The sequence below is a fragment of the Ascaphus truei genome, chromosome 2 (genome assembly GCF_040206685.1).
Source record: "Ascaphus truei isolate aAscTru1 chromosome 2, aAscTru1.hap1, whole genome shotgun sequence".
NCBI classification, from domain to species: domain Eukaryota; kingdom Metazoa; phylum Chordata; class Amphibia; order Anura; family Ascaphidae; genus Ascaphus; species Ascaphus truei.
In genome coordinates, this window is record NC_134484.1 from 449,480,344 (window position 1) to 449,507,201 (window position 26,858).

Sequence of the window (26,858 nt, forward strand, 5' to 3'; positions counted from 1 at the left end):
TGTAAATCATAGAAATGGCCTAATGTTTCCCTTCAGTTAATTACATTATAAACCATAAATAACACTAATCTCATGTAATGTGCCACACGGATTAGAATACTTCTGGATATTGGTTTAGCTAATGTTGGAATTCTTATGGTTGGGGAGGAAATAAAAATGTACAGTTAGACACAGACACAGACACAGACACAGACACAGACACAGACACAGACACAGACACAGACACAGACACACACACGTAGTTATAAACCAATAAAGATAATCAAAGTTTATAGTCACAACTGTAGACAAAGGTATGTGTTCCCGGATCTCATTGCCACCACATTGCAACCCACACAAGGAGAACAGAAAGTAATCCAACAGCACTTGCAGCATAGGTGTGTCGCAGGGTGTGTGTGGCCAACTCCAGTCCTCAGGGGCCACCAACAGTTCAGGATATCCCTGCTTCAGCACAGGTGGGGCAGTTGAAGAATGAGCCACTGATAGTCACCTGCGCTGAAGCAGGGATATCCTGAAAACCCGACCTGTTGGTTGCCTTTGAGGACTGGAGTTGGCCGCTCCTGGTCTATGATCAGAACATGTATGTCTTTCATTGTAGATTCTCCAACGTTATCGCTTATAATTTAAGAACATACTGCTATTTCAAATATGTGTGGGACTATGACACAGTGCAATTGTTGGTTGGTTACACTGATGTCACAAAAGATCCCAATGAATATAGTTAAATATGACTGAAATGGGCCTTTGTCCGCTGGTTGTTTTTGGAAAAAAAGAGCGGCATGGGGGGGGGGGGGTGGGGGAGGAGAGGGGTAATCAGGATTATAAAGGATTGTTTTTTCAAAACCAAAGCAAATACTGTACATACAAACTGGAAGAAGGCAAACTTGCAGATACAATACATGGACAAAGGCTGTGGATTTGAGCAACTAATACTTGCCCTATGGCACTGACAGGGTTTACCAAACAGTTCGGTAATGTGCATCCTGCAGCCAGGCATAGTGGACCCAGTGAGCTACGCCAAAATGTCATCATGAATATAATGTGCGCATAATTACTGTGTGCGGGCTCATCTCCGCTTCTAAGCACTCTGGAAGCCTTGTCATATCTTGTCTGACTTTGGTCTATGCGAGGAGTAGCAGGGAGTGTTCTATAATGAAGCCTAATTAAAAGGGAGCGAGCAGAGAATTCCGACTCTGGAAATCATAGAATTGCCATGTTCCAGCAGCAGAAGGGTTAAGAAGGTGTATCCCATTTCCAATATTTGAATAAGATTGCTGTATAGGAGTGAGAACTGATACACAGCCTAATGGATATTTTACACTTGCCCATTGAAATATACAGTACTACAATATATATATACTGTATAAGGAACCAAGTTGCAAACCTGTGTACGAGGTTAGGGGCCTATTGTGTGGTTTGCGAATAATCCCTAAATAATTGTATATTTTGTATTCGTATTATAAACAGACTATTCTTATTCAAAAGAACGTGTGTGTGTGTTTGTGCGTTTGTGCGCGTTTGTCACACACAGATGTGAGTATTTCAATATATTTTTCCTGTATGTCTTTTTCCTATTTTTAGCATTTAATATTAAAGCTGCAATTCAAGCTGCCGTTTAAAATATATTATATATACAGCTCAACCCCTTTATAGCGCGATTCGCTGAAACGTGGATCCGCTTATAACACGGTCTGCGCGTGGCTCCCGATTAAAAAAACATCTGCAAGTTTTTTTGTTTTTTTTTAGCGAAATGGCCGCTGCGCGAGGACTTACAGTATTACAGGACTTACGGTATTTGCAGCTCTCCCCCTGCTTCATTAGGCTGCATCCACGTGCGCGGCACACATCTCCAAGGGTGTTTTTTTTTTTTTTTTTTACATTAAATGCTGTATTGCTAACGGACACACACTTCCCCCCTACACTAATAATTTTAGCATACCATGCAAGAATCGAACCCATGACCCTTCATACACTAGTAGCGATTCTCTACCTGCTACACCATAGGAATAAGTGCTTCAGACATAGACTTAACATTTAAGAAGAGGAGTCCCTGCTCCGAGGAGCTTACAATCTAATTGAAATGTTAAAAAAAAAACCCTTGGAGATGTGCGCTACGCACTTGGACGCAGCCTGATAGGGCTGCAGAGAGGAGAGAGTTTTAGAGAGGAGAAAGCTGCCGGGTAATTCCTCGCGGGGCGGCCATTTCGCGATCCCAGTTATAACGCGGTCTCATTATGTGGACCCCGAGCACCGCGTTATAATGAGGTTCAGCTGGATATATTTTTCCCAGTCAGTCAATATGTGCATCAATACAATCTGCACACTGACAAGTGATTAGCTAAGTTGCAGATCGATTCGATTTCCTGTAATCGATCCCTTGTTCGGGTTATTTAATTCGGTTCTTGCCCAGCATTGTGGGCAATGTAGTCCAGCAATATTGTGTGACTGTGCAGTTACTAGATACAATTGGTGCACTGCTAGAGAGGGGGGGGGCTCAAGAGCCAGAGCCTATCAGAAGGGGAAGGGGGCTGTCACTTTGGAAATGCTTCCTACATTAGAAATATTAAAAATGTCTTTAAAACATTTTTTTTCTTTTAAATGCTACAAGTATTTTCTCATAGTACAGAACTGATGTATTAAAAAAACAAAAAAAAAAAACACGTAGGATATTGTTTGAACTGCTGCTTTACTTACAGACAGCACCAAAATTATTACAATTATTGATCCCTGTAAATTAATGTTTCCACGCAAGGAAAAATCTGTGTATGTTTAATATATCAAGAAAGGATTATGGTTTGTATGTATATCTTTATTTATATTGCACCATCCAGGTACATAGCGCTTTACTGCAGTAGCACACGTGACATAATATTATAACACATAATAGGAATAAGTGCTTCAGACATAAAATACGAAAAGGAGTCCCTGTCCTGAAGAGCTTACAATGTAAGCGGTGTGGCTGCAAGGGTCAGTGCATCAGAGATGTATAGTATCAGCCATGGAGCAACCCACATGCTTTCTTAAGGAGGTGGGTTTTAAGAAAGATCCTAAAGATGGAGAGACAGGGTGTCAGTTAGATCAGCGGTGCGCAAAGTGGGGGGCGCGACCCCCAGGGGGGGCGGGAGATTGTGCTGGGGGGGCGCGGGCAGTTGCAGAGGCCCCGCGCTCTTCCCCCAGGCATTTAAATTAAATGCCGGGGGATCGCGTGAGGCCCCTGCAACTGTTTACTTACCGGGATTCAGCCGTCTGTGTTGCGTCGCCATGGCTATTGACGCCGCGGCACCATGTGACCTGACGTCACACGCCCACGCAGCGTCATCTGACGCGGCTGAAGGAAGGCAGGGGGGCGCGAGAGCCGGGGGCAGAGAGACAGGGGGGCGCAGCACAAAAAGTTTGCGCTCCCCTGAGTTAGATAATGGGGGGAAGGGCATTCCAGAGGTTTGGGGCAGTTAGTGAGAGGTTTAATGCGGGAGAGGACTTTAGATACAAAAAGGGGTAGAGAGAAGACATCCTTGAGCAGAACGTAAGAATCATGCGTGAGTGAACATGTGAGTGAGCATGCGCGCACACACACACACACACACACACACACACACACACACACACACACACACACACACACACACACACACACACACACACACACACACACACACACACACACGTAAAGTGAACAGCAAGCACTCCAATGTAGAAATCCAAAAGGCCTGGTGCTAATCCCATAAGAAATGTAAAGTGTACAGGCAAGGCAGCAGGACAGCAGCACTCACCAGTAACTATACTGAAAAAATATATTATAACAGATACATAAGACCAACGTTTCGATCCACAGAGGGATCTTCTTTGCACAACCCCAAGAAGAAGATCCCTCTTTGGGATGGAAACGTCAGTGTGTTATAATATATATTTTCAGTATACTTACGTCTGAGTGCTGCTTCTTTGCTGTTCTACTGGATGGCAATGTACGATATAGATATATCTCTATCTATATATAGATATCTCTCTATACATATACACACACACACACACACACCTCTATTGGAATAAAAATACTTCTCTAAAATCTTTACTGGAGTATTTTTACTTCATAGAAATAAAGAATAAACCAGTGTAACCTGTACATCTGACATTGACCGGGAGACACCTACATTCACAGCCTGCTGTTATTGTAAGGTTTCCTTTTTTCTACACAGCAGGGCGCTGCACACCATGACACAGATGGAAAGTTAGAAAGGAGCCGATTTGCCAACAGTGAATTCACAATCTAAAGCTATGCAACTCTTACTCTGTTACAGAGACTGCCATTGTCATCCGCAAAATGGGCACTGCATGAAACAATGCCACGCACGGGAATCCAAGCGAGTCCTTCAAACAGGAATTAGAATTGATATCTTTTCCCCTTCTCAGACAAATATTATTCACAGCCCACGTAGTCATTGCACTTGTGTTTATATATGCATGCTGCCCCTTTGGCACCGAATGGAACAGATAACTCTCCCTTCCCCAAGGACAAACACAGCCGTTCCAATGCTGACGTGTTCCAGCTCTCCCACCATGATTATATGTGCTGCTCGTCTCAGCCTGACCAGTGGCAATAACCAGCAGAAGCATACTGTACTGGGCCATGCTTCCGGAGGCCTGGAGGGGACTGGAAGTCAATGCAAAGTAGAAACTGCAGCTATGTTTTTCAAGTAACTGATGTACTTGGCTTTCTTAAATATAACTACACATATATTTTACTTTAGCAGCAACCTCCTGGTTGCTTCTCAATTAACTGTTGTTTCCATTTTCTGACCATTTTGGGGCACTCCCACGATGATATCATTAGAAGTACGCACATTATGGAAAGTGCAAAGCAACAAGTAAATGTGTCAGGTTGTTGCTCAACCCCCCCACTAATAAGGCTGCGATTATAGTTGTGGCGCGCGCAACGTCACGTACAAAACATGCACTGGCGATCAGGGGGCGTGGCCGTGATGTCACGTGAGCGGTTAGCTCTCATTGGCTATTATACCCACTGCCATGTACTGTGTGTTGTGAATTAGCCTTTGAATAAACAAATTCTGAATAGGAGACGTCATTCTGATAATGTCTTTAAAGCCAAGAGACCATGAAACTTCCCCACCCTCCCTGAGTTCAGGTGCTAATCAGCGCCCCAACAACTTAGGATTTATGGCTATTATCATAATGTTTAAAGTTATCCTAAAATTCTTAGGCTGCGCGCATGCGCACGACGCCGTGTGCTGCCGGAACAAACTAATGCCTATGGAGCGATAGATAAGAGGATACAAATAAAATTGTTTTATGCACTGTATATGAGCTGGGGATGTCTAAGTCTGTGGTTCCGAGAGGCCACCTGGTCAAAGTGAGGGGGTAACCAGGCTCACTAATAAAGGTCAAGCCCACTTGGTATTGTTTCAAAACAGTGCCCAAGCTTTATTATGGAATGCGCTTCAACACTTTTAAGAGCTCGATGATCTTGCAAGTCTTCAATAAACTATATATCAATCACTTTGCTCTTCTTTCTATTTCAAAAGTGCAGTTTGCGTGCTAGTGACAGTTTGATGTAGTGTCAAACATATCATTCTTAGCCATACTGTAACTTCCGTAACTTTTCAGTTCAAGGCCTAATCCAGGGGTGGCCAACTCCAGTCCTCAAGGGCCACCACCAGGACACGTTTTAAGGATATCCCTGCTTCAGCACAGGTGGTTCAGTTGTTGACTGAGCCACTTGTGCTGAAGCAGGGGTAGCCTTAAAACCGGACCTGTTGGTGGCCCTTGAGGACTGGAGTTGGCCACTCCTGGTTTAGTCACAGACTAATTATAGCAGGTAGCAACTCATGATCCTTGACATTTTAGGGCAATTTACCAATTAGTGCTAATCAATAAGAGCACAGCAAAAAAAAAAAGCTTTAAAAATAGAATAATATGGTTTGCTGGATGTATCATGGGCTACCCATTAAACACCAAATTATTAAAAAACAGGCAAATGCACCACAGAAAATATACAAAACTATTTAGGCTGTATATATTAATGAGTAAACAAGAAAGTATTATGAGCTTTAACCACATTTCATGATTACATCCTATACAAAAAATGAAGCAAAAAAGCAAGGAAAATATGTAATGTTTCACTTGTGAGTTTTGGGTAACGCTGATGATATTGTGCAGCGTGTTTACTCACTAATATGTAATGTTTCACTTGTGAGTTTTGGGTAACGCTGATGATATTGTGCAGCGTGTTTACTCACTAATATGTAATGTTTCACTTGTGAGTTTTGGGTAACGCTGATGATATTGTGCAGCGTGTTTACTCACTAATAAATATGTAATGTTTCACTTGTGAGTTTTGGGTAACGCTGATGATATTGTGCAGCGTGTTTACTCACTAATAAATATGTAATGTTTCACTTGTGAGTTTTGGGTAACGCTGATGATATTGTGCAGCGTGTTTACTCACTAATATGTAATGTTTCACTTGTGAGTTTTGGGTAACGCTGATGATATTGTGCAGCGTGTTAACTCACTAATAAATATGGGCTAGGTGGCCTTTTATTTGTTTTCTGTAGAGGAGGGGGCCCTTTTTGTTTTCTCCGCCAGAAGACACATTGCAGAACACGGAGGTAAGAGGACTGTAAGGTGACTTATGGCTTAGCACCACTTAGTAAATATGACCCTTGGTGTCTCCCGGTTTGTTAAATGGACGTTTGGGCCTCAATAAGAAAGTGGGAGAATGATGCAGCCGCAGCTTCTGAGTGCCACAGTGAGACCCAGCGCTGAATTCAGTCATCTGGGATTTCTTGCAGCAATGTGTTTCCTCAGCAACCCCCCAAGTCCAGCTGAATTAATTCAGAACCCCTTCAGCCTACATCTGTGTCGCCCCACAGGCGGTAAAGTCTTCTAACACAACACATTGCAAAGCTGTCCTACCTCTTCTAACACAATGTTAACCTTGTCTGTAACTGTTACATGTCCATAATAAACACATTATCTCTAACTATCCAGGAAATGTCTGTAAATTACATTTATAGCCTCTGTTCATTTAATGTAACGATGTATTATCATAACTCTGTGCCCGGGACATACTTGAAAAACGAGAGGTAACTCTCAACGTGTTACTTCCTGGTAAAGCATTTTATAAATAAATAACAATGAAGTGTAATAGTAGGCCACTTTTACACATGCAACTGATAAAGTAGGAAGCAAGCGGAGGACAAAACAGTGAAGTGAAACAGTGTGTGTGTAGTGTGTGTTCGAAGGTTACTATGCAGTCACAACACAAAGTAGTTGTGGGTGTGACAGCATGCGAGTGATAATTTAGGCTGGGCCCCATATTAGGTGCAAGCGACGTCGCAGAGGCGGTTTGTGGCCTTGGGGGAGACGTGACGGGAGGCGTGGCTTTGATGTCACAGAGCTGGTTCACCCTCATTGGCTGAACTCACGTGACATCGCGCGGCAAAATAACAAAAATTTGCTCGAAAAATCAACTGCGCCATTACTCTTGCGCACTCTATGGCCGTCCTCATTGAGGTACGGCCTTTTGTTTGTGGTGCTCTCGCCATGGCCGCGGCCTTAGTCTGAGGCTATACTAGGCGTGCGACAGAGCACGTGGCTTCACGCACGCGATGGAGCACCCCTGCCACAGAGGCGATTTGTGGCCTAGGGCAGGGGTGCGCAAACTGGGGGGGGTGTGAGGTTTTCCTGGGGGGGCACGGGCGGTTGCAGAGGCCCCGCGCTCTTCCCCAAGGCATTTCATTTAATGCCGGGGGATCGCGTCAGGCCTCTACAACTCTCAACGTCAAATGACGCTGTGGGGTCACGGCGTAACGTCACATGACCCCGCGGCGTCGGGAAACAAGGTAAGGGGGGCGCGAGCACGGGGGGGGGAGCAGGCAGGGAGAAGCACAGCGCCAATAGTTTACGCACCCCTTGCCTAGGGGGAGGCGTGGCCGTGATGTCACGCAGCTGGTTCGCCCTCATTGGCTGAACCACGTCGCATGACAAAATCAAATTATTTTTGGACTGCTCGGCGATTGCGCTTCATCGCGCTCTACCGCCTCTTGTTCGCATCGCGCCAAGTAGGGATGCGGCATAAGGCCGTGACATCCTGTGCCTATTTAACTCCTCTCGTTGCGAGTAGGATTCTGGTTTGTGTAAACCGGACCAGCGGCGCGACGCAACTCATGTATTTTTAGACAGACATCGTCTCTTTTATATTTTAATAAATCAGCTTAACTGTTTATTTCAGCAGTGTGTTGATTATTCATTGTGTGTTAGTCTTGTCCTGTCTCAGTCGTTTGTGGTTATGATGTTTATGCAGCAGTACACCCTACGATTGTCCCTTGCGTTTAATCCCACATGTCCTGCGGAAACTTCTTTGTGGATTATTCAAGTGGATCCGGATGTTCCAGATTGGACTTCTGTAATAAGTTTTTCGTATTACCTTATATTTGCATTTATTGGACTTTTTTGAGGCGCCGGTTTGTATTTGTTATATGTATGTTTCCCTGATCTTGTTCGGTCAGTTTGTTATCAGGCAGCCTTGCTTATATGTATAAGTACTCTGTACAGTTTTTCCATTATATTTAGTCACCACACATATTGTTTGTAAGCAGTAGCGCTTTCAGCACTTTGCTTTTAGTTGTAGGGAATGCATACATGCCTGGGATAAGCATAAGGCCGCGTCCATGGTGCGATCGCAGCTCTAACAAAATACAGGGGGATCTATGGGGCCGGCCATAGCGCGCGCATGCGAGGAAGCGCGATGGAGCGGCAGATTTTTTAGCCTCCAATCGTTTTTTTATTTGGCCGCGTGATGGCCGTGTCACATGCGCGGTTCAGGCAATGAGGGCGAACCGCTCACGTGACGTCACAGTCACGCCTCCCCACCGCGCACCTCATACAAATCCCAAAGGCCACGGATTGCTCAAGCTACAGGCGCGCACAACGCCATGTGCTCCGTCACGCGAGCGCCTACTACATCCGAGGCCTAAGGCTGCCCTAAATTCAAAAGGAATTGAAGGATCAAATAGGGGTTGTGAGGTTTTACAGCAGGAAGGAAACAAGACAGACACGGTGGGAAAAAGTGGTTCTTATCTGCCGTCAGGTTCTAGGTATCTAGTCAAATATGTTTATTCCTTTAAGACTCCAAGGAGAAATGCTATATTCATTGTAATGAATAAATCCCGTAATGGCTGTGGCCAGCCTCCCAGTACTTAGGGGCTTCTTCATATCCGCCGAAGAGGCTGATCGGGCCGTTTTCACCAGAAACTCCCCCAATTGACTTCAATTGGAAATTTCGACCACAAACAGCCCAATCGGCCTCTTCGGTGAATAGAGAAGACCCTTTTACATATTAAAATCAATATTTGACTGTTTATCACATTATTTCCCATAACGCAGATCAAACGTGTATCCTGGTCTTACAACTTTTGATGTGACTAATATGAAAAAAATCAAAGGTGCCCTTTTCAGAAGATTAAAAAAAAAAAAAATCATCTGTTTAACTTTCTAGCAAGAATTCCCATGTTGAACTAACAAGGGTTAACACGACAGGACGCACACTCAGCACAGCCTGCCTAGCCTTGCACGGGCTAACTTACCAGGGAGGAGCAAAAGTTGTCTGGCAAGAGCCACAGCGAAACAGGGACCCCACCCATCAACCTGACAGCTCAACCCTACCCAGCCGCATTCACTTGTGTAACACCCATGATCCTGGAACTATTATTTAAACAGGAATGGATTGGCAGGCGGTTCGCTGGCAATGATTCATCTCCGTCCTGAGGAAAACAGATTTGTTTTACCGAGGACGGGGATTCGACGCCTCCTGAATTAACTCTGAGCTCATGAGAACTTGCGAATGAAAGACAGGATGACAAACCCCTTCCTAGTAAATCAAACACTATCACACTGTGAATGCTGAATTATATTTTTTTTTTCTGGTACAACACACATTTTTTTTTATTGCAAAAAGATATACTAGCTGCCACGGGTAAATTGCACAGCAATAACAACAACAAACAACAACTGTAATCTGAGTGTGTGTGTGTGTGTGTGTGTGACACCTTCGATGCTGGAGGCTACCACTACCACCACCTGTGGTCACGGGCCCGTCAGCACTAGCGATCCAGTGCTGTTGCAAACAGAAGGGGAGCATCTCACCCCAAAACCGCTCAGTGGATTGCGAACACTCCTTAACATACAGAACATGTTATAAGGTGCCTCACTTCATGATGCTGAACATCTATCTATAGGTCACTGAAGGAGTTGATATAGACAAGATAAATCAAGGTGACATATATCAAGTTATGACTCATTGATTGTCCTTGTGCATCTCCCTGCAGTCCAAATGTCACATTCTGCCAAGTAATTTAGGGCGCATTGGGACCATTTGGTAACAGCAGGAGGGTGTGTTCAACGGCCGTGCTGTGCATGCCTCTCCGGCACCAAAGGGGTTACAAAAGGTGTGACTTCATTATGAAATGTTCATTCCACACAGTTTCCTGAGCCGGGATGGATCACCAGTGTTAGAAGTCTATATGCTGCTAGTTCACCTAGTGCAGGGGTGGTCAACTCCAGTAGTCAAGTGCCACCAACAGGTCAGGTTTTAAGAATACCCCTGCTTCAGCACAGGTGGCTCAGTCGCAGCCTGGCGTATTAGGGTAAAAGTTATGCTGACCCACTGTCTTATTTATACGGCTCGCTTGGTAAATAGCCTCTACCAACAGAAATACCCCCCTGACACAGCACTACAAGCCACTGCAGCAGTGCCAGGCTGGCCCATTAGGCTCCAGGTGAAATCTCAGCATCAGGTATAAGAATGACTAGCCAACAAGGGTCCTGGACTAACCGGGGAAACGCCCCAAATCTTGGGTAGACACGGGAGACTGTCCCATGGCAGTCTGTCTTTAGGCTGGGGCCACGGTGCCTTCGCCCATGCGGAGGCTGGTCAGTGAGCGGGCGCTTACCTGGCCACGGTGGACGGGCCGTGGGAGCGTCACGGAGCTGGTCCGCCCTCAGTTTGAACTGATTTCTTGCGCAACGCACGCCCCCCTCCCGCGCACACGGACGCGAACACTGCTTTAAGGCTGTCTGTCCGCGGTACCATGGCCCCAGCCTTATTGTGCTGTAATAACGTGCTACGCTATATAAGCCAGGGCACTGTCTCAGTTTCATGGGAATGATCGTGGTGACTAATCCGACAGAGCAATCAGCAGGACCGGGAGTTAAGTTCCCTCTACTTCCATTTCTGGCATCCGGGCCTGGTCATGTGATGAAATTGAACTCGTATAATGTTAGTATCTTGCCTCCTGAGCACATCCTGCTGTTTTTGCTTTCCTGATGGTAAATTGATGATTTTCTAGTTACTGAGGTAACCACCAGGCTCTGGGTACAGCTCCATTTTAACCTCCCAGGCACTTAATTCAAATGCGTACGTTTCCCGAGCAGAGCATCAGATGTTACAAATAAAGACAGTGTTGGAAAGGGCAAGAGGAGATCTGGTATGTAAAACAGCAGCATGCAAACCAGCGCATACTGCTACTGACATACCAACTCCTAATCTACAAACAAACCCACGGGACTCAAATCTTCACACAGGGATTCATTGTCCATGAACACGGCATATCTCCCTGTATTGTACGACACTTTCATACAGTGGCATGTAAGCGTTGGTCATTATATATATCTCCGGGAACCAATGTGACAACTCAATGTCTGCATATAAAAATAACTCTCATGTCACGGGCAAAATCAAGAAATATAGTTGTTGCCATGACACAGCGGCCAACCAAAAAAAGAAGAATACAATCAAGAAACGCTACAATCCAGATAAATGGTAGCAAGAATAATAGGAATAATGCTATTATCAATAACAACAGCTACCACATAATTAAAGTAAAAATAAGTCATAAATAACATTTATATCAAAATAATATCTATTTATATTATCAAAATAATGTATCAGCACAATTAGTGCGACTAATATTTTAAATAGTATTATAAATCAGATATGGAGGGTTTCTTATACATTGCAGCATATATATATAATAATATATATATATTAAATGTAATTATTAATATCAGCAGTAACCCCAGGAATCCCCCTGCACATAAGCCCCGGAGAGTGCCGCTGCTCCCTGCTCTCCTTTGCCCCGGGGATCCCTGCTCCCCCTTGCCCCGGGGATCCCTGCTCCCCCTTGCCCCGGGGATCCCTGCTCCCCCTTGCCCCGGGGATCCCTGCTCCCCCTTGCCCCGGGGATCCCTGCTCCCCCTTGCCCCGGGGATCCCGGCTCCCCCTTGTCCCGGGGATCCCGGTTCCCTCTTGCCCCGGGGATCCCTGCTCCCCCTTGCCCCGGGGATCCCGGCTCCCCCTTACCCCATGCACATGGTAGCCCTCGCTGCCGCTGTCCTGGGGCTCGGAGCTCAGGGAGAGCCCCATGTCCTGCTGCTCGGGGACCGGGGACACAGCACGGCCTGACACGGGGCGGAGAGGCGCGCTAATCCACCGCCGAGAGAGAGGGAGGAGCGAGGGGAGAGCGCAGGCTCGGGGATCGGCTGGTAGGGCTGGCCAGTGAGAGGGTGACGTTCCATAGGAGCGGTGGTGGTAACTAAGGACGCGGAGGTGGTAACTAAGGACATATATCGGAAGAGAGAGGAGAGACTGAGGGAGAGAGAGAGGGGGGAAGGAGAGACTGAGGGAAGGAGGGAGAGAGCGAGGGAAGGAGAGACAGAGGGAGAGAGAGAGGGGGGAAGGAGAGACTGAAGGAAGGAGGGAGAGAGCGAGGGAAGGAGAGACTGAAGGAAGGAGGGAGAGAGCGAGGGAAGGAGAGACAGAGGGAGAGAGAGAGGGGGGAAGGAGAGACTGAAGGAAGGAGGGAGAGAGCGAGGGAAGGAGAGACAGAGGGAGAGAGAGAGGGGGAAGGAGAGACTGAAGGAAGGAGGGAGAGAGCGAGGGAAGGAGAGACAGAGGGAGAGAGAGAGGGGGAAGGAGAGACTGAAGGAAGAGGGAGAGAGCGAGGGAAGGAGAGACAGAGGGAGAGAGCGAGGGAAGGAGAGACAGAGGGAGAGAGAGGGGGGAAGGAGAGACTGAAGGAAGGAGGGAGAGAGCGAGGGAAGGAGAGACTGAAGGAAGGAGGGGGAAGGAGGGAGAGAGGGAAGGAGAGAGAGAGAGAGGAGAGACGGAGGGAGAGAGAGAGGGGGAAGGAGGGAGAGAGAGAGGGGGAAGGAGAGACTGAAGGAAGGAGGGGGAGAGCGAGGGAAGGAGGGAGAAAGAGAGGAGAGACTGAGGGAGAGAGAGGGGGAAGGAGGGAGAGAGAGGGAAGGAGAGACAGAGAGGGGACACTGAGGGAGAGAGGAGAGAAGGAAGGAGAGACAGAGGGAGAGAGGGAAGGAGAGACTGAGGGAGAGGGAAAAGAAAGGAGTGAAAGAGGCAGAGATATAAGCACACAGGTATATATATATATGAGGGAGGGGGAGGAGAGAGATACAATTGTGCAGAGAGAAGGGGGGGGGATAGAGAAAGATATCTAGCCAGATAATGAAGCAGATAAAGACAAGGTGACAGACATTTATTAGGGAAAAGGAAAAACGGAGTGAGAGACATATAATAAGCAATCAACTATTGCAAGGTATGAAGGAGGTGAGACCAGTGAGAGATATTTAGAGCATTAAAGTAAACCTTAAAGCCAGGGGGGTTAAAGGGACTATATCCACAGATCCAAGGCGTGGGAAAGGAGACAATAAGAGGGATCACAAAGTCAGAGATTCAGGTATCGGGAGAGTTCGGACCTTGCCATATACAGAACACAGGCCTATAACTCTGCCGGAGGAAAGCCCAGATATATATCACTGCAGCATGGCGGATACAGACACCCACACCATGGTGAGCTCATGCTAAGATAAGCGTCGTCACATGGTCGTTTTTCGTTTTGTTATTGGGGAGGGGGAGGCTTATTACCTATGACACATCCATACGCCGCGCGATCGCGTGCGTGATGGGACCAAAAGGCCGTACCTCTAAGAGGCAGACCATAGAGCGCGCGACCGCGATGAAGTGCGACTCTCGAGCCGACAAACAAATTGTGTTTGTTGCACGACGGCTGGGTCACATGCTTGGTTCAGCCAATGAGAGTGAACCGCTCCCGTGACGCCACGCCTCCCCGTCGCTGTGAATGTCTGTCCGCAGATCGCTTGGCCGACAGGCGTGCACGACGCCACGCGCTCCGTCGCGTGCCCACTATATCCGTGGTCTTAGGCCTTGATTATACCAAGTGCTGCAAGGCGGCAGCGCTATTCTGTGACGTCACTCAGCGCTGCCGCCGCTGAGCAGCATCTTGATTATACCGGGGAGGGAGAGCAGCGGAGGCTTGGCTGTGAGTGGTTCACCCTCATTGGCTGAGCCGCTCACGTGACACGGCCGTCGCAAGAAAAAAACAAATTTCCCAGTCTCTTCCCCAGCCGTCCGCTTTGCAGTATGGCGCGCCGCGACTGTCACTTGCAGTATACGCACTTTCATTGGATGTAAGTTACTTGTTTTGGTGCCGCGTGTCACCGCTACACGTGACGCCGCACGCGTTTTGGGGTATAATCACGGCCTTACTAAGTAGTCTTCTGACACCTTTCATCCTATGAACGTCAATGGGCTTTAAAGTGTGTTAAAAAAAATAGAAGTTGTCTTCCAACAGCAGAAGATGTCTTATGGCAAAAATACTGCCTAGTAAACATGGCTCTATATCTTGTATTGTGCACACTAGGCATAAAGTGCAAGTCAATAGCTTCCAAGTGAAGGATCGTGGTGCAAGTCTGTTTATTTTAAAATAACTAAGGATACTGATAGAAAATACAGCTTGGTGGGCAACAGGCGGCCTGGAGACTTCACCTGAGGCCCCCAACCTCCAGCCAGGCCTGCGGCCCCCAACCTTGAGCCAGGCCTGCGGCCCGCTCTCTCTCTCTCCCCAGAGCAGAGGGAGCGGAGATGTTGCTGATGTGGATCGGAGCTTCTCACCGCTCCCTCAGCTGCTTAATGACCGTGCGCTGGTAGATACTGTACTGCCCCGCTCCTCTCCTGTGCTGTCAGTACGTCCCATTGTAAGGAGAAGAGCGGGACAATAGCAGTCAGCAAGCTGTTAGGGCTGTTCTATACAGCATGCGGCCGCGCGTTCCTATGCAAACGCGCGTGCATGTGCCGCATGCTTTTCATGTATATAGAGCCGGGAGCTGCAGGTTAGTGTATGTGTGTGTATGTGTGAGTATATGTGTGTGTGTGTATGTGTGTGTATGTGTGTATGTGTGAGTATATGTGTGTGCATGGGTTGTGTGAGTGAAAGTAAGTCCTAGATAGATTTTTTTAAAGAAAAAAAAAAAGTTTAATAAATATTTTTTTTTTGTTTCACAATCCTTGACCCCCTCCCCCACACACACACACGCATACACATACACACACACGCGCATACATGCATACATGCATACATACATACATACACACATTTGAGTGCAGGTAGCGGCGCGAAAAGATGATTTTCCTCATCTTCGCCGCTGTCTGTCGGCTCCCCTCTCCCTGCCGTGCGCGGCCCTTCTATTGAAAGGCTGACTAACGTCAGCCAACTGAAATTCCGCGCGCGCGCACGGTGTAGCACGCGCACGGTGTAGCACGCGCACGGCAGTACAGAACGTGCCTTAAGCAGCCGACCAGAGAGGGCAGGGAGAAGTTCCAACCCGCAGGACCACGTGTGGTCCTTTAGGGGGCATGTATAACATGTTGCTTATAGCTGTTGTAGATCAATGTTATGAACCATAATATCACTTTTTATGATGTTTTGGGATATGCACAGGCATAAAGGGCAATTACTCTTTCATATTAGAAACTTAGTAATGTACATTTTTTGCCGAAACCATTAAGACAGGGATTCTCAACTCGAGTTATCAAAACCACCCAACAGGTCAGGTTTTCAGGATATCCCTGCGTCAGCACAGTTAGCTTAATCAGTCCCTGCTTAAGCACTGGTGACTCAATCAGAGGCTCAGTCGCAGACAGCCTCTGATTGTGCCATCTGTGCTGTAGCTGGGATGTCCTGAGAACCTGACCTGTTGGGAGGAGGGGGGCAGCTTGAGGACTGGCGCTGAGCACCCCTGCCTTAAAGCAAATAAAAATATAACTTGTGAGCCCACTTACATGTCTCAGTTTGTTCCACAAACCCGTCTTTCCCCATTATCTCTTCGCATACAATGCTTCCAGTGCAGCCAGGCATTCTGGGTAATGACATGCAAATGAGCACTCACAGTGTGTCACTTGCTTCTTATCCATTTAACATGGATCCCCATAAGCTTATCAAACACTATACATAAGGGCTGCTCTAAGTAGAATGGCCTTAGAGCAGGGATGGGGAACTCCAGTCCTCAAGAGCCACCAACAGGTCAGGTTTTCAGGACTGAGCCACTGATTGAGCCGCCTGTGCTGAAGCAGGGATATCCTGAAAATCTTGGGGGGTCTTGAGGACTGGAGTTGAGCACCCCTGCATTTAGAGTATATGAACATACTTTCTACCCACAGGATTACCCTGTCCATCGCATTGCAATTACAAACATTGGTAAACACTAACATGCAGTATTTGCATGTTATGTACAAAGTTCACATCACTTCACTTCATGCTTTCCTGAGTTTTACTCTTACGATGACTGCATGTTAGCCACAATGATTCAGTGATCAAACGCTGTATAACTTAGGAAAGCACAAATGAATGATGAGGCCTTTCTACATAGCATGCAAGTGAAGTGTGTGTGTGTGTGTTCTGTACGTAAAAGACTCTAGAAACTATTCTTAGCGCTAGTCTAATCAGTGCCAATGTATTAAAGTGCATCAACTAATAATATATAACCGTCTAATAAAATATACTATACAAATATAATTACCAGTGTCACCATATACTATGAACTGATAAGATACAAGCAACTAATAGTATACAGCTGGTGCAGCATTATAAATTCACCCTCCACTGCAGGCAAGTGCCTCTGTCCATAACAAGTTCCAAAGTAGTGCGCTCCTCACCAGTGTATGGACAAATGACAAACAGACAAACGCGCATTTAACATAGAAGAGGGGCAAAAAATTATAAAAGGGACGAGAAGAAAACAAGAAAACCAATAGTCCAATATGTTTCAAAAGTGTAAAATATATTAGCACCCTCCAATGGTCTCACTCACAACACAGAGAAAGGGTGTTTTGGCTGATACTTGTGGGATTACTGCACTTGATCCATGTATAATACTAGTGGTCACAATGGCGCAAGTGGCAGCCGTTTGCTAATCACCAAAAGTTTGTCAAGTGGGTAGCACAAATATTCATCAGTTTTATCATTTTACATTTTTTAGGCCCAACACACAGCAATGTTTTACTGGAGGAGAAGGTATCCATCAGTTTGAATATATCATTGAATGTTGTATAGTAGAATTCTAGTATATTTACATGTGTAGGTCTAACACAGATACAGGTTCAATGGAGATGTTTTCATGGTAGAAATGTCACTGCTCTTGATTTTTCTTTCCAGGCTGGTATCTTTTACTATTGTCATGAGAAATACTTTCGCCATGTGCAAAATCTCGCGAGAGAAGGACTTCAAAAGTTCAATAATGACCCAGTACTTCTATTTTTCAAGAGCTATGGCATCCTCATGGAAGGTAATTTAAAGCTGGCAAAAACATCTACATGCATAGGGAGAGATGTATGAAGACAAATTTGGAACAAACTTGATGCAAACTGCATCATTTTTAGCTTGTGTCTCTAAGCGTCAGCCGTTTGCTACCATTCGCTGATGTTACAGCTGCTCTGTTATTGAAGTTCGGTGAATTTTTTCAGATCTATATTGAAGCATTTCCATCTTCACACATTACCTGCTCTCACATCTCTACTTCTGCAGAATCCCACTTACTGCTTCCCAAACACCAACTCCCTCACTCATTACCTGCTCTCACAGCTCTACCTCCGCACACTCCCACTTACTGCTTCCCCAACTCCCTCACACATTACCTGCTCTCACAGCTCTACCTCCGCACAATCCCACTTACTGCTTCCCCAACACCAACTCCCTCACACATTGCCTGCTCTCACAGCTCTACCTCCGAAACACTCCCACTTACTGCTTCCCCAACTCCCTCACAGATTACCTGCTCTCACAGCTCTACCTCCGCATAATCCCACTTACTGCTTCCCCAACACCAACTCCCCTCACACATTACCTGCTCTCACAGCTCTACCTCCGCACACTCCCACTTACTGCTTCCCCAACACCAACTCCCCTCACACATTACCTGCTCTCACAGCTCTACCTCTGCACAATCCCACTTACTGCTTCCCCAACTCCCTCACACATTACCTGCTCTCACAGCTCTACCTCCGCACAATCCCACTTACTGCTTCCCCAACACCAACTCCCTCACACATTACCTGCTCTCACAGCTCTACCTCCGCACAATCCCACTTACTGCTTCCTCAACACCAACTCCCTCACACATTACCTGCTCTCACAGCTCTACCTCTGCACAATCCCACTTACTGCTTCCCCAACTCCCTCACACATTAACTGCTCTCACAGCTCTACCTCCGCACACTCCCACTTACTGCTTCCCCAACACCAACTCCCTCACACATTACCTGCTCTCACAGCTCTACCTCCGCACAATCCCACTTACTGCTTCCCCAACGCCAACTCCTTCAAATAACAAGCGCTATCTGACACACACCAAGCTTCTCATCCCCCTGTACTCTATGTTTCCACTTAACCTTCAATATAGAGTGTAAGCTCCTTGGGGCAGGATTCTCCTTACCCACTGTAACAATCTATGTTTGTTATTTTATTGTTTTCTCCCTCCAACCCTATTGTACTGCGCTACGGAATATGTTGAGGCGTTAAAAATAAATGCTTCATATTGGGTTACTTTTATTCATTGATTCAATATTATTCATGTAAGGCAGTGAAACCCTGTCCAAGAGTTTGGAGATAGGGTTGCCAGGTGAATACTGGACAGAACGGTCAAAGCTGCGACGCACACACCGCTCGCACCTCTCTCCACTCCATACTGTTTCCCCCTCTCCTTGGCCCCACCCCCAGGCTCCTATCACCACCTCCTGATTGGCTGCATTACCCAGCAGCAGCCAATCAGGATGGAGGAAGCTGCCAGCCCCCTAGAGGCTGTTCAGGTCACTATTTCCAGAGAGATAATACCGGACACATACTTGTCCAGTATTATCTCTAATTTTTTACTGAACAGAATAACCAAATACTGGGCAGTCCGGTTCAATACCGGACACCTGGCAACCCTATGTGGAGATAGGCAGGAAGGCCCCAAACTCTGTGCACTGGGTTACCCACGATTAACGGGTGTCATGATCAATTTTAGATGAGTTAATATTACAGGAATTCAGGAATGAGGACGTATGGGGTAATGGGTAGCCCTGGGGCTGGGAGGCAGTTGTACCCGGTAAGGGATGAATAGGTGAATGAAGAAATATAAAAAATAATATTTAATGATAATAATAAAATAAAGTGGGGACAGACCACAGTATCAGTTCCGTGGATCAGTAATAACTTAATCAGTATATCTACATACTCCGTTTGTGATCAGATTGCAGAAACGGCTATATATAACTGCTAAAGTTGGTCGCTATACAGCAATCCCTGCAGTGACTCAAGTCATTTGATTCCATTAATAGTTCTGGGTTTTCACGTTTGAGAATTTCAGAGGGAGGAGAGGGCAGAGATCCAGGACACATTTATCTGCCTTCAATCTGATCAAAGACACTGACCTCTTTAGGCTGTGTTTCCTGGAGCTAAATCCCTATTCCAAGTGGTTTACGCTTGACCCTGCGATGGCTTTGTTCACTGTGGAGCATTTTCTATCCACTTTAGGGTTGCTTTGGGGATCTCATTAAAGACACTGTTTAATTAGCTGCTGACTACCAGATACACTGTCCAAAAACCCTTAACTAAAAAGCCCACTTCAATATATCAATATATGTAAGTGGAGTAGCTGTCTTCTGGAGGAACCATCACATAGGCTCCACTACATATGTGACTACCCGCTATTATTTAATACAATTTTAGATTTTATATCCACACTTATGTATGTGTGAATTATATGTCCTTTGTGTCTCTTTATTTTATCTATTAATCCAATAAAGGTTCATTTTTACACACTCATATTTTACCACGCAGTATCACTGTTTCCTATTTCCTTCCTTGTGGTCACACCTTGTCACTTCCTTTGCTACCACCATCGTAGAAGTCTCTTTTGAGGGGTCATTAGCACCCACTTTAGCTATATTTCTAGAACATATAGTGGTCCCCTTCACGTTAGAGGTTGTGCAGTGAATAAGGGACTTTTTCCTCTAAGGCCACCTTTATATTGCTTAGCAGTGGGTTCCTTTAAGCTTATATAGCGATGTATCTATAGTGAATAAGTAGGTTTTGAGAATTGAGAGATGTGATTGTCATACAGAATATGACTTATCTTCTCACCCAACCTGTCTTTACAGATCGAGTACAGGAAGCCATTAGAGAGCTGGAATCTACCAGGGTCGTCCCCGAGACCTCCCTCTGTTCCATGATGGCACTTATTTATGCACATAAAAGGAGTGAAATAGTTGGTAAGATTTCTGTGCACACCTTTTTCATTTAAAGAGGAATTCCCGAGGGAAAAGATAATTTGCAGAAACAAAGTGTGTTTGTTTGCTTGATGATTTTGTTGTCTGTTGAGATTGCTCATTAAAATTACATTTGATTATTCAGTTAATGCACTTCAAAAATGGGGTACAGAAGGCACACTGGGTATTTTCTGGAGCTGATGTCACAGAGACTTGTGATGTTGTTGTCTATCAGAGTTTTAGGCGAGTTTAGTGCAGCACAGGTAAGCAACTCGAAAGTCATTATTATGATAGGAATGTTAACCCCTGGAGCGCCACTTTAATGCCATTCAGAAGACATCACATCATCATTTTATAGTATTTGAACAGAATTGGTTTTAGATGAGGAGTAATATTCGATGTTTTAGCCTCAGAAATAAAGACAAATAATTTGTGTTGGTTGTCAAGCAAGCGTTGTGCATTGTCATCCATACAGAAGAGGTTTAATCAACCTTTGAGGTTTCTCACGTAGATTTACATCAATACACAAAGTTCTGCCACTAATGTATTTAAACCAATGATTCCCCACAGGTGGTTAGCAAACCCATAGAGGTGTCTCCAATTAGTTTGACCAAAAAAAATATGCAATGGCGAGTCACAGGCAATATAGTGGGTTCCTGAGCCCGTGGGGGCTGGAGGTGGGAATTGCGCACTGCGTACGACCCCAAACTGCACCTTTTAGTGTGGGTGGCATAGCTGTTAATTAAAGCAGGAGATTCCAAATTATTTTCCCAAAATGCTTTGCATCCACAGAGCGAAGGCATTGTGGGGCGAGACTTTGGAAGCTCCCACAATAAGTGACAGCCATACCCCCATGCTGTCTGCACACACTGAGGGGTAATTTGGGGCCTTATTAAGTGTGTGTTACCCCCACGAGCTCAGGACTCTATACTGCCTGGGATCAGTTAAATAGGTTTGTTCGCAATAGTCTGACGAGTAGGCAAATCAGATGTATTAACTAGGGCATCATGGAGGAAATATTTTCTAGCAGGGGATGCACAGTGTAAAAAAGGTTGGGAACCACTGATCTAAACAATCCAATTCCCAAAACACTGAGAAACAATCACCCAACAATACCAAAATATGAATCATTACAATGTCTCTATTATTTGGAGTAGAAACACTTACTCGATATACAGGCCACATATAAAACATAGCATTCCAGTTTTAACCAAGTACATATTTTATTTTACAGTAATTGCTTACTCGCATCAAATTCGAAGACAATAGAAATTCAGAAAGGAGAAGTGGAGTGCTAACCTCAAAGCTTGCGGTGCCTCTCCACCAAAGTACCCCTTATAGTGCACTCCCCTATACTATAAACGACACCATATATGTTTGTATATGCATTAGTTTTATACCCCGCTTTATTTTATTGTTTGAGTTTAATAACATTTGGTTAATATAGTACACATATACCATATACTTATTAGGGGTTTAGAGTATCTATCACTCTCCAGTATCACGTATTGTAACCAGTCTAGCTGTTTAATAAGCTTTTTACCCACGTAGGAGAGTGCACTATAAGGGGTACTTTGGTGGAGAGGCACCGCAAGCTTTGCGGTTAGCACTCCACTTCTTTCTTCATTTGACTCCATTTACCCTAGTGCACCCCTATATATGGTAATAGGCAGAGCGGGGGTGTTTATATTGCTGTTTAATAGAAATTCAGAGAAACAATAAAATCTGTGATGTATGGGCTCAAGTACAGGTTGCAGTGCTAAAGAGCTTTCGTCTTAAAAAATAAAAAACAAATCGACTATAAGTGTATATTGTTCTCTATTCCTATTAGTTACTCCACTGTATTTTAGCATTGTGTGTTTACACAAACCCTTTGATTTGATAGAAATAAAGAAAAGCACAGGATACTCCCTATAACAGTACACATATTTATAATTCTATGAAGGAAGATTTACAATGTGCTTCATAGCTGCTTTATTCCATACTACAAAGTGGCAACTTGGAATATTTTTTTACCTAAGACAATGATGTTTACAGGCATACCCCACATTAACGTACGCAATGGGACCGGAGCATGTATGTAAAGCGAAAATGTACTTAAAGTGAAGCACTACCTTTTCCCACTTATCGATGCATGTACTGTATTGTAATCGTCATATACGTGCATAACTGATGTAAATAACGCATTTGTAACAGGCTCTATAGTCTCCCCGCTTGCGCACAGCTTCGGTACAGGTAGGGAGCCGGTATTGCTGTTCAGGACGTGCTGACAGGCGCATGCGTGAGCTGCCGTTTGCCTATTGGGCGATATGTACTTACTCGCGAGTGTACTTAAAGTGAGTGTACTTAAAGCGGGGTATGCCTGTAGTTGCTTTTCCCTTGTTGTGCAGTTACAGGTATTTTAATATTGTTTCAGATCACGATGCCGTTTTGGAATTAGAAAATAAACTAAAAGAAAGCCGGAAGACGGCAGGCGCCAAAGCTTTGTATTATGGAGGTATGTTCATGTGGCTGATGGGAAGAAATGACAAGGCACGGCAATACATTGACAGGATGCTGAGTGCATCTAACAGATCAAGAGAGGTATGTAATGCAATATCTAGGTTAGCCAGTACAGGCATGATCTTTGCAAAATACATAGAAATATGGTACAATTATTGTTATAAGTGCTTCCCAATTTGAAATCACTTGAATACCAATCCACAAAAACATTTTTAAAACGATAATATCGTTTCCTAATACATAATCAGTCTCCTTTTCTTCTGCCATGTGAAAGTTCATTTCTGTGCATTCACCCAACTGGTGATGCCACAATGTGGATGCATGGGATGAAGACAAGCAAAATGTCATTCAGCCACTTTAAATATTAACCACAGAGAATACATATTGCAAACATAGTAGTATGAATTAAAACTAGAATGACAGAATGAACAGGCAGGCATTGTGTGTGTTTGTTTGAAACTGTATTTTACAATGTTGTTGTTAACTGCACAGAGAAGTCTACAAATGATGATTCTTTATGGGGTTTTCATTCATTTATGATAGGGCCCTAGCACAGTTTAATGAATAACCCATAAAAGTTGACTTGTTGACAAACAACTATGTTGTTTGTGGTGGCGTCGGCACTGGCAGGGCAACAGAAATAGCAGGGGGAAGACCAACAGCCTCTTCTAGAATGGCGCTTCGCAGAAACAAGTACATCTAAATGTATGTCTTTAAGTCAGGAGCAGGGCAGCTAGTGTCACGGTTTCTTCAATGCCTCTTAAATCAAGAGTTTGGAGGGTTTTTTTAAACAGAGGATGAGGGTGCAGTCACCTTCTGTTATTGCTGTGCCAGTGAGGTGGGAGAAAGCAGGCACTCATCTGTACCTCTAGACCTGTACCAATAGTGCACATGGCCCGTCATCATAAGGCTTCATGGCAAAGACGTGAGACGAGCAGTAGTACAGTTGTGAGGAAGGATGTCTCAATATCTAGTATTCGATATGGTGACTTAGAAAGTTTTGGTCGGGGTGCTGAAGGTCAGCTTCTTCTACTTGCTGGTGATAGTGATGATGAGGAGGAGGGTGAGGGAAATGCTCCAGCATAAAGGGCTACTAGCAGTGGGCAGCATTGGCACAGAGGAAAGGGGCCCTCTAGCATGAATAGACAATTATGTTTAATAATCAAATGCATCAACCCACTGTTAGCGAAGCTTTTAATAGGGTGCGCATTTATCATCGCTCAAATAATAAGGCCCTCTTGCTAGCAAATTAGCCAAAATGGTTGCAGTTCATATGCTGCCCTTTAGCTCTGTAGAAGGCAAAGGCTTTATGGAAGCTCCTAAAATACACTTGGTCACCTGGAAAATACCAAGTAGTGAAGTAGTGGGCCAGGCTCCTGACACTTTAAACAGCAGCAGGGTGCACCTCACAGACGTGTGAACTATTGGACATGGGGGAAGAGGACCACATGACTGTTACCTCCCATTGGCTGTGCTTTCCTCCTTCTGTGAAATGGGACAAGGTGGTGGGGGTGGTAGTCCTGCGGAGAGGCACGGAGTTAGCAGCAGCACTTATAGGAGACATTGCAGCCTATGTATTCAGGGTTTTGATCAGAAGGCCCGTGAAGCAGTTGATATTCTTATGACATTAGAGGCGATTATTAGGTATTAGCTTTATCCAAGGGCCTGCAGCTTGAGCTAGTGGAAGCAACCTGGTGGCAGCACTACATCAGTTCAACTTGATCGGTGTTGCCTGCTTTGCCCATGTACTTAACTTGATACAGTAGTTAGCCATTTATTAGAACAAAGTGAGGGAGTGCAGAAAATATCATTGTTAAAAAAAAAATCTGTGCCCACTTTAGCTGCCCCTACACAGCGTGTAATGCCCTCTGTTACCTGCAGCATTGTAACAACCTGCTCAAAACAGAAGTACCTACTCGTTGGAGCTCAGCCCTGTACATGCTAGAGTGGCTTGATGAGCAGCACAAAGCAATGAATGATTACATCATGGAAAACTCAAAGCTCATAAAGGGGGCACACTTTTGCCCAACCAGTGGCATGACAGGGAAGCTGTGCGGGCTACCGAGGCCATTTGTGGAAGCTGTCATTCTGGTCAGCATGGACAATGTTGGCATCTGCCAACCCATCCAACTTGTGTTCCTACCGGATAGGATCCTTGTTTGCATACTGCACAAGTGTGAGAATAAAAATAATAATAATGGTGAATTGTTGAGGCTGGTGGATGCAATGTTTGACTGCGTGAGAAAAGATCCCTGCGTAATATCTGTGAAAACTAGAAAGGTATAATATATTCTGGCCCGTTTTCTAGACCCTTATTTCAAGGAGCAAATTTTAAAAAAAAAGACGTTTTTGATTGAATGAAAGACTTTTGAGAGTGTATTTTATTTTATTTATTTTTCTGCAGAAATTTCCATAGTATCAGTTGGAATACATGATACAATTGACTTATAACTAAAAAGTAAGATACATACTGTATATTTTGTATGGTAAAGTAGCATTGCTGTTGCAGATTTTCTGATAAAAGCACTGGTTCTGTGGCAGGTTTGGTTATAAAAGTACGGTTTGCTTGCCTGATCACATTTTCGTCTGCATGAACTACTTTGAGGGCTGTGTGAATTTTGAGCCAGTGTTGGCGCGCTCGTGCACGTACCTGATCGCTTTTTCGTCTCCGTCAAGGACTTTTAGTGCTGTGAGAATTTTGAGCCAGTGGGGGGTGGGTGCGTGATCGTGAGGCATTTTCGTTTCCATGAAGGAGTTTTAGTCCTATGAGAACTTAGGTAGGTGTCAGCAATAAAATTTTACTTCCAAAAAAATTGCCTGGGGGAAAGCAGACAGTAACACTGAGCAGGGATAAACTTGTGTCTAGAGTGCAAGCGTTTATGGGGGAGGAAAGGCAGAGGGCGGTGGAGGAAAGTGAAGTACTATGGTCAGATTCATCACAGGCAGGACATGTTGGCAGTTTAGTGCTATAAGGCCACAAACAGAGGATGAGGTGAGAGGAAGGCGGCTAACATGGTGGAGGCATACATGAATGACAACATATCATCCTCCCGACTATCCGCCTAATTTACTGAGTTGGAAATATGAGAAATGTAGCCTAAGCTGCAACACACGGTTTCACAATGCCTCAGCTGTCCACCAGTCAGTGTGCTCTCTGAATGAGTCTTCCGCACCATGTCTCCAGGCACCGTATCTATCATAGAACCAATCTGTCTAGCTGCAGTGTCGAAACGCTTACGTCTCCATGTCATCAGCTCCTAAAGGAGGAAGCAGATTTAATGACAGAATACAGATTATGTACAATTGTTTTTTTTTTTTTATAAATTAAATTATAATTTTCTAATTGGCAGGCTTTGTGCGGCCTGCGGAGCTGACTGAGCTGCCATGAGTGTTCTCACCCAGGGCCCCACCACCAGTAGTAGTAAACATAATAATTATCGCTACTTGCCAATGACATAATTTACATTTTTTTGTACCATTTATGGGGGGGGGAGGGAGGCAAACAAGCCTGCGCTCGTACAAGTTTCCCAGCCACAAACGTAACACCCAGGTTGGCACAGTGCTTGGCTCATTGAGTGCAAATCCTAACTGTTCCATCTGTAACACAAGCCTGCTACGGGCTTAGGGCATCCTCCTTGTATTGTCATGTTTGCCCTGTGACAAGAAACTCTTATTACAGAACATATTTAAGTGTGACCGCTGTCATAGTTGCAGGGTCTAG

The 26,858-nt window shown here is 45.1% G+C and overlaps 2 protein-coding genes across 3 annotated transcripts in view; one reads left to right on the plus strand and one right to left on the minus strand.

Moving 5' to 3' along the window:
• Positions 1–12,534, minus strand: part of GORASP1 (golgi reassembly stacking protein 1) — a 31,076-nt gene extending 18,542 nt beyond the window's left edge. The window contains exon 1 of the mRNA XM_075587920.1: positions 12,377–12,534. Within this exon, the coding sequence (XP_075444035.1) occupies positions 12,377–12,439 (63 nt within the window). The 5' untranslated portion in view covers positions 12,440–12,534. The remainder of the gene's footprint in view (positions 1–12,376) is intronic.
• Positions 12,535–13,303: 769 nt separating this feature from the next.
• Positions 13,304–26,858, plus strand: part of TTC21A (tetratricopeptide repeat domain 21A) — a 127,506-nt gene continuing 113,951 nt past the window's right edge. The window contains exons 1-5 of one of the 2 annotated variants that reach the window (XM_075587919.1): positions 13,304–13,639; positions 13,716–13,882; positions 17,544–17,673; positions 20,528–20,638; positions 23,052–23,218. In XM_075587919.1, the coding sequence (XP_075444034.1) occupies positions 13,856–13,882; positions 17,544–17,673; positions 20,528–20,638; positions 23,052–23,218 (435 nt within the window). In that variant the 5' untranslated portion in view covers positions 13,304–13,639; positions 13,716–13,855. The remainder of the gene's footprint in view (positions 13,640–13,715; positions 13,883–17,543; positions 17,674–20,527; positions 20,639–23,051; positions 23,219–26,858) is intronic. The other variant, XM_075587918.1, reaches the window with a different exon arrangement.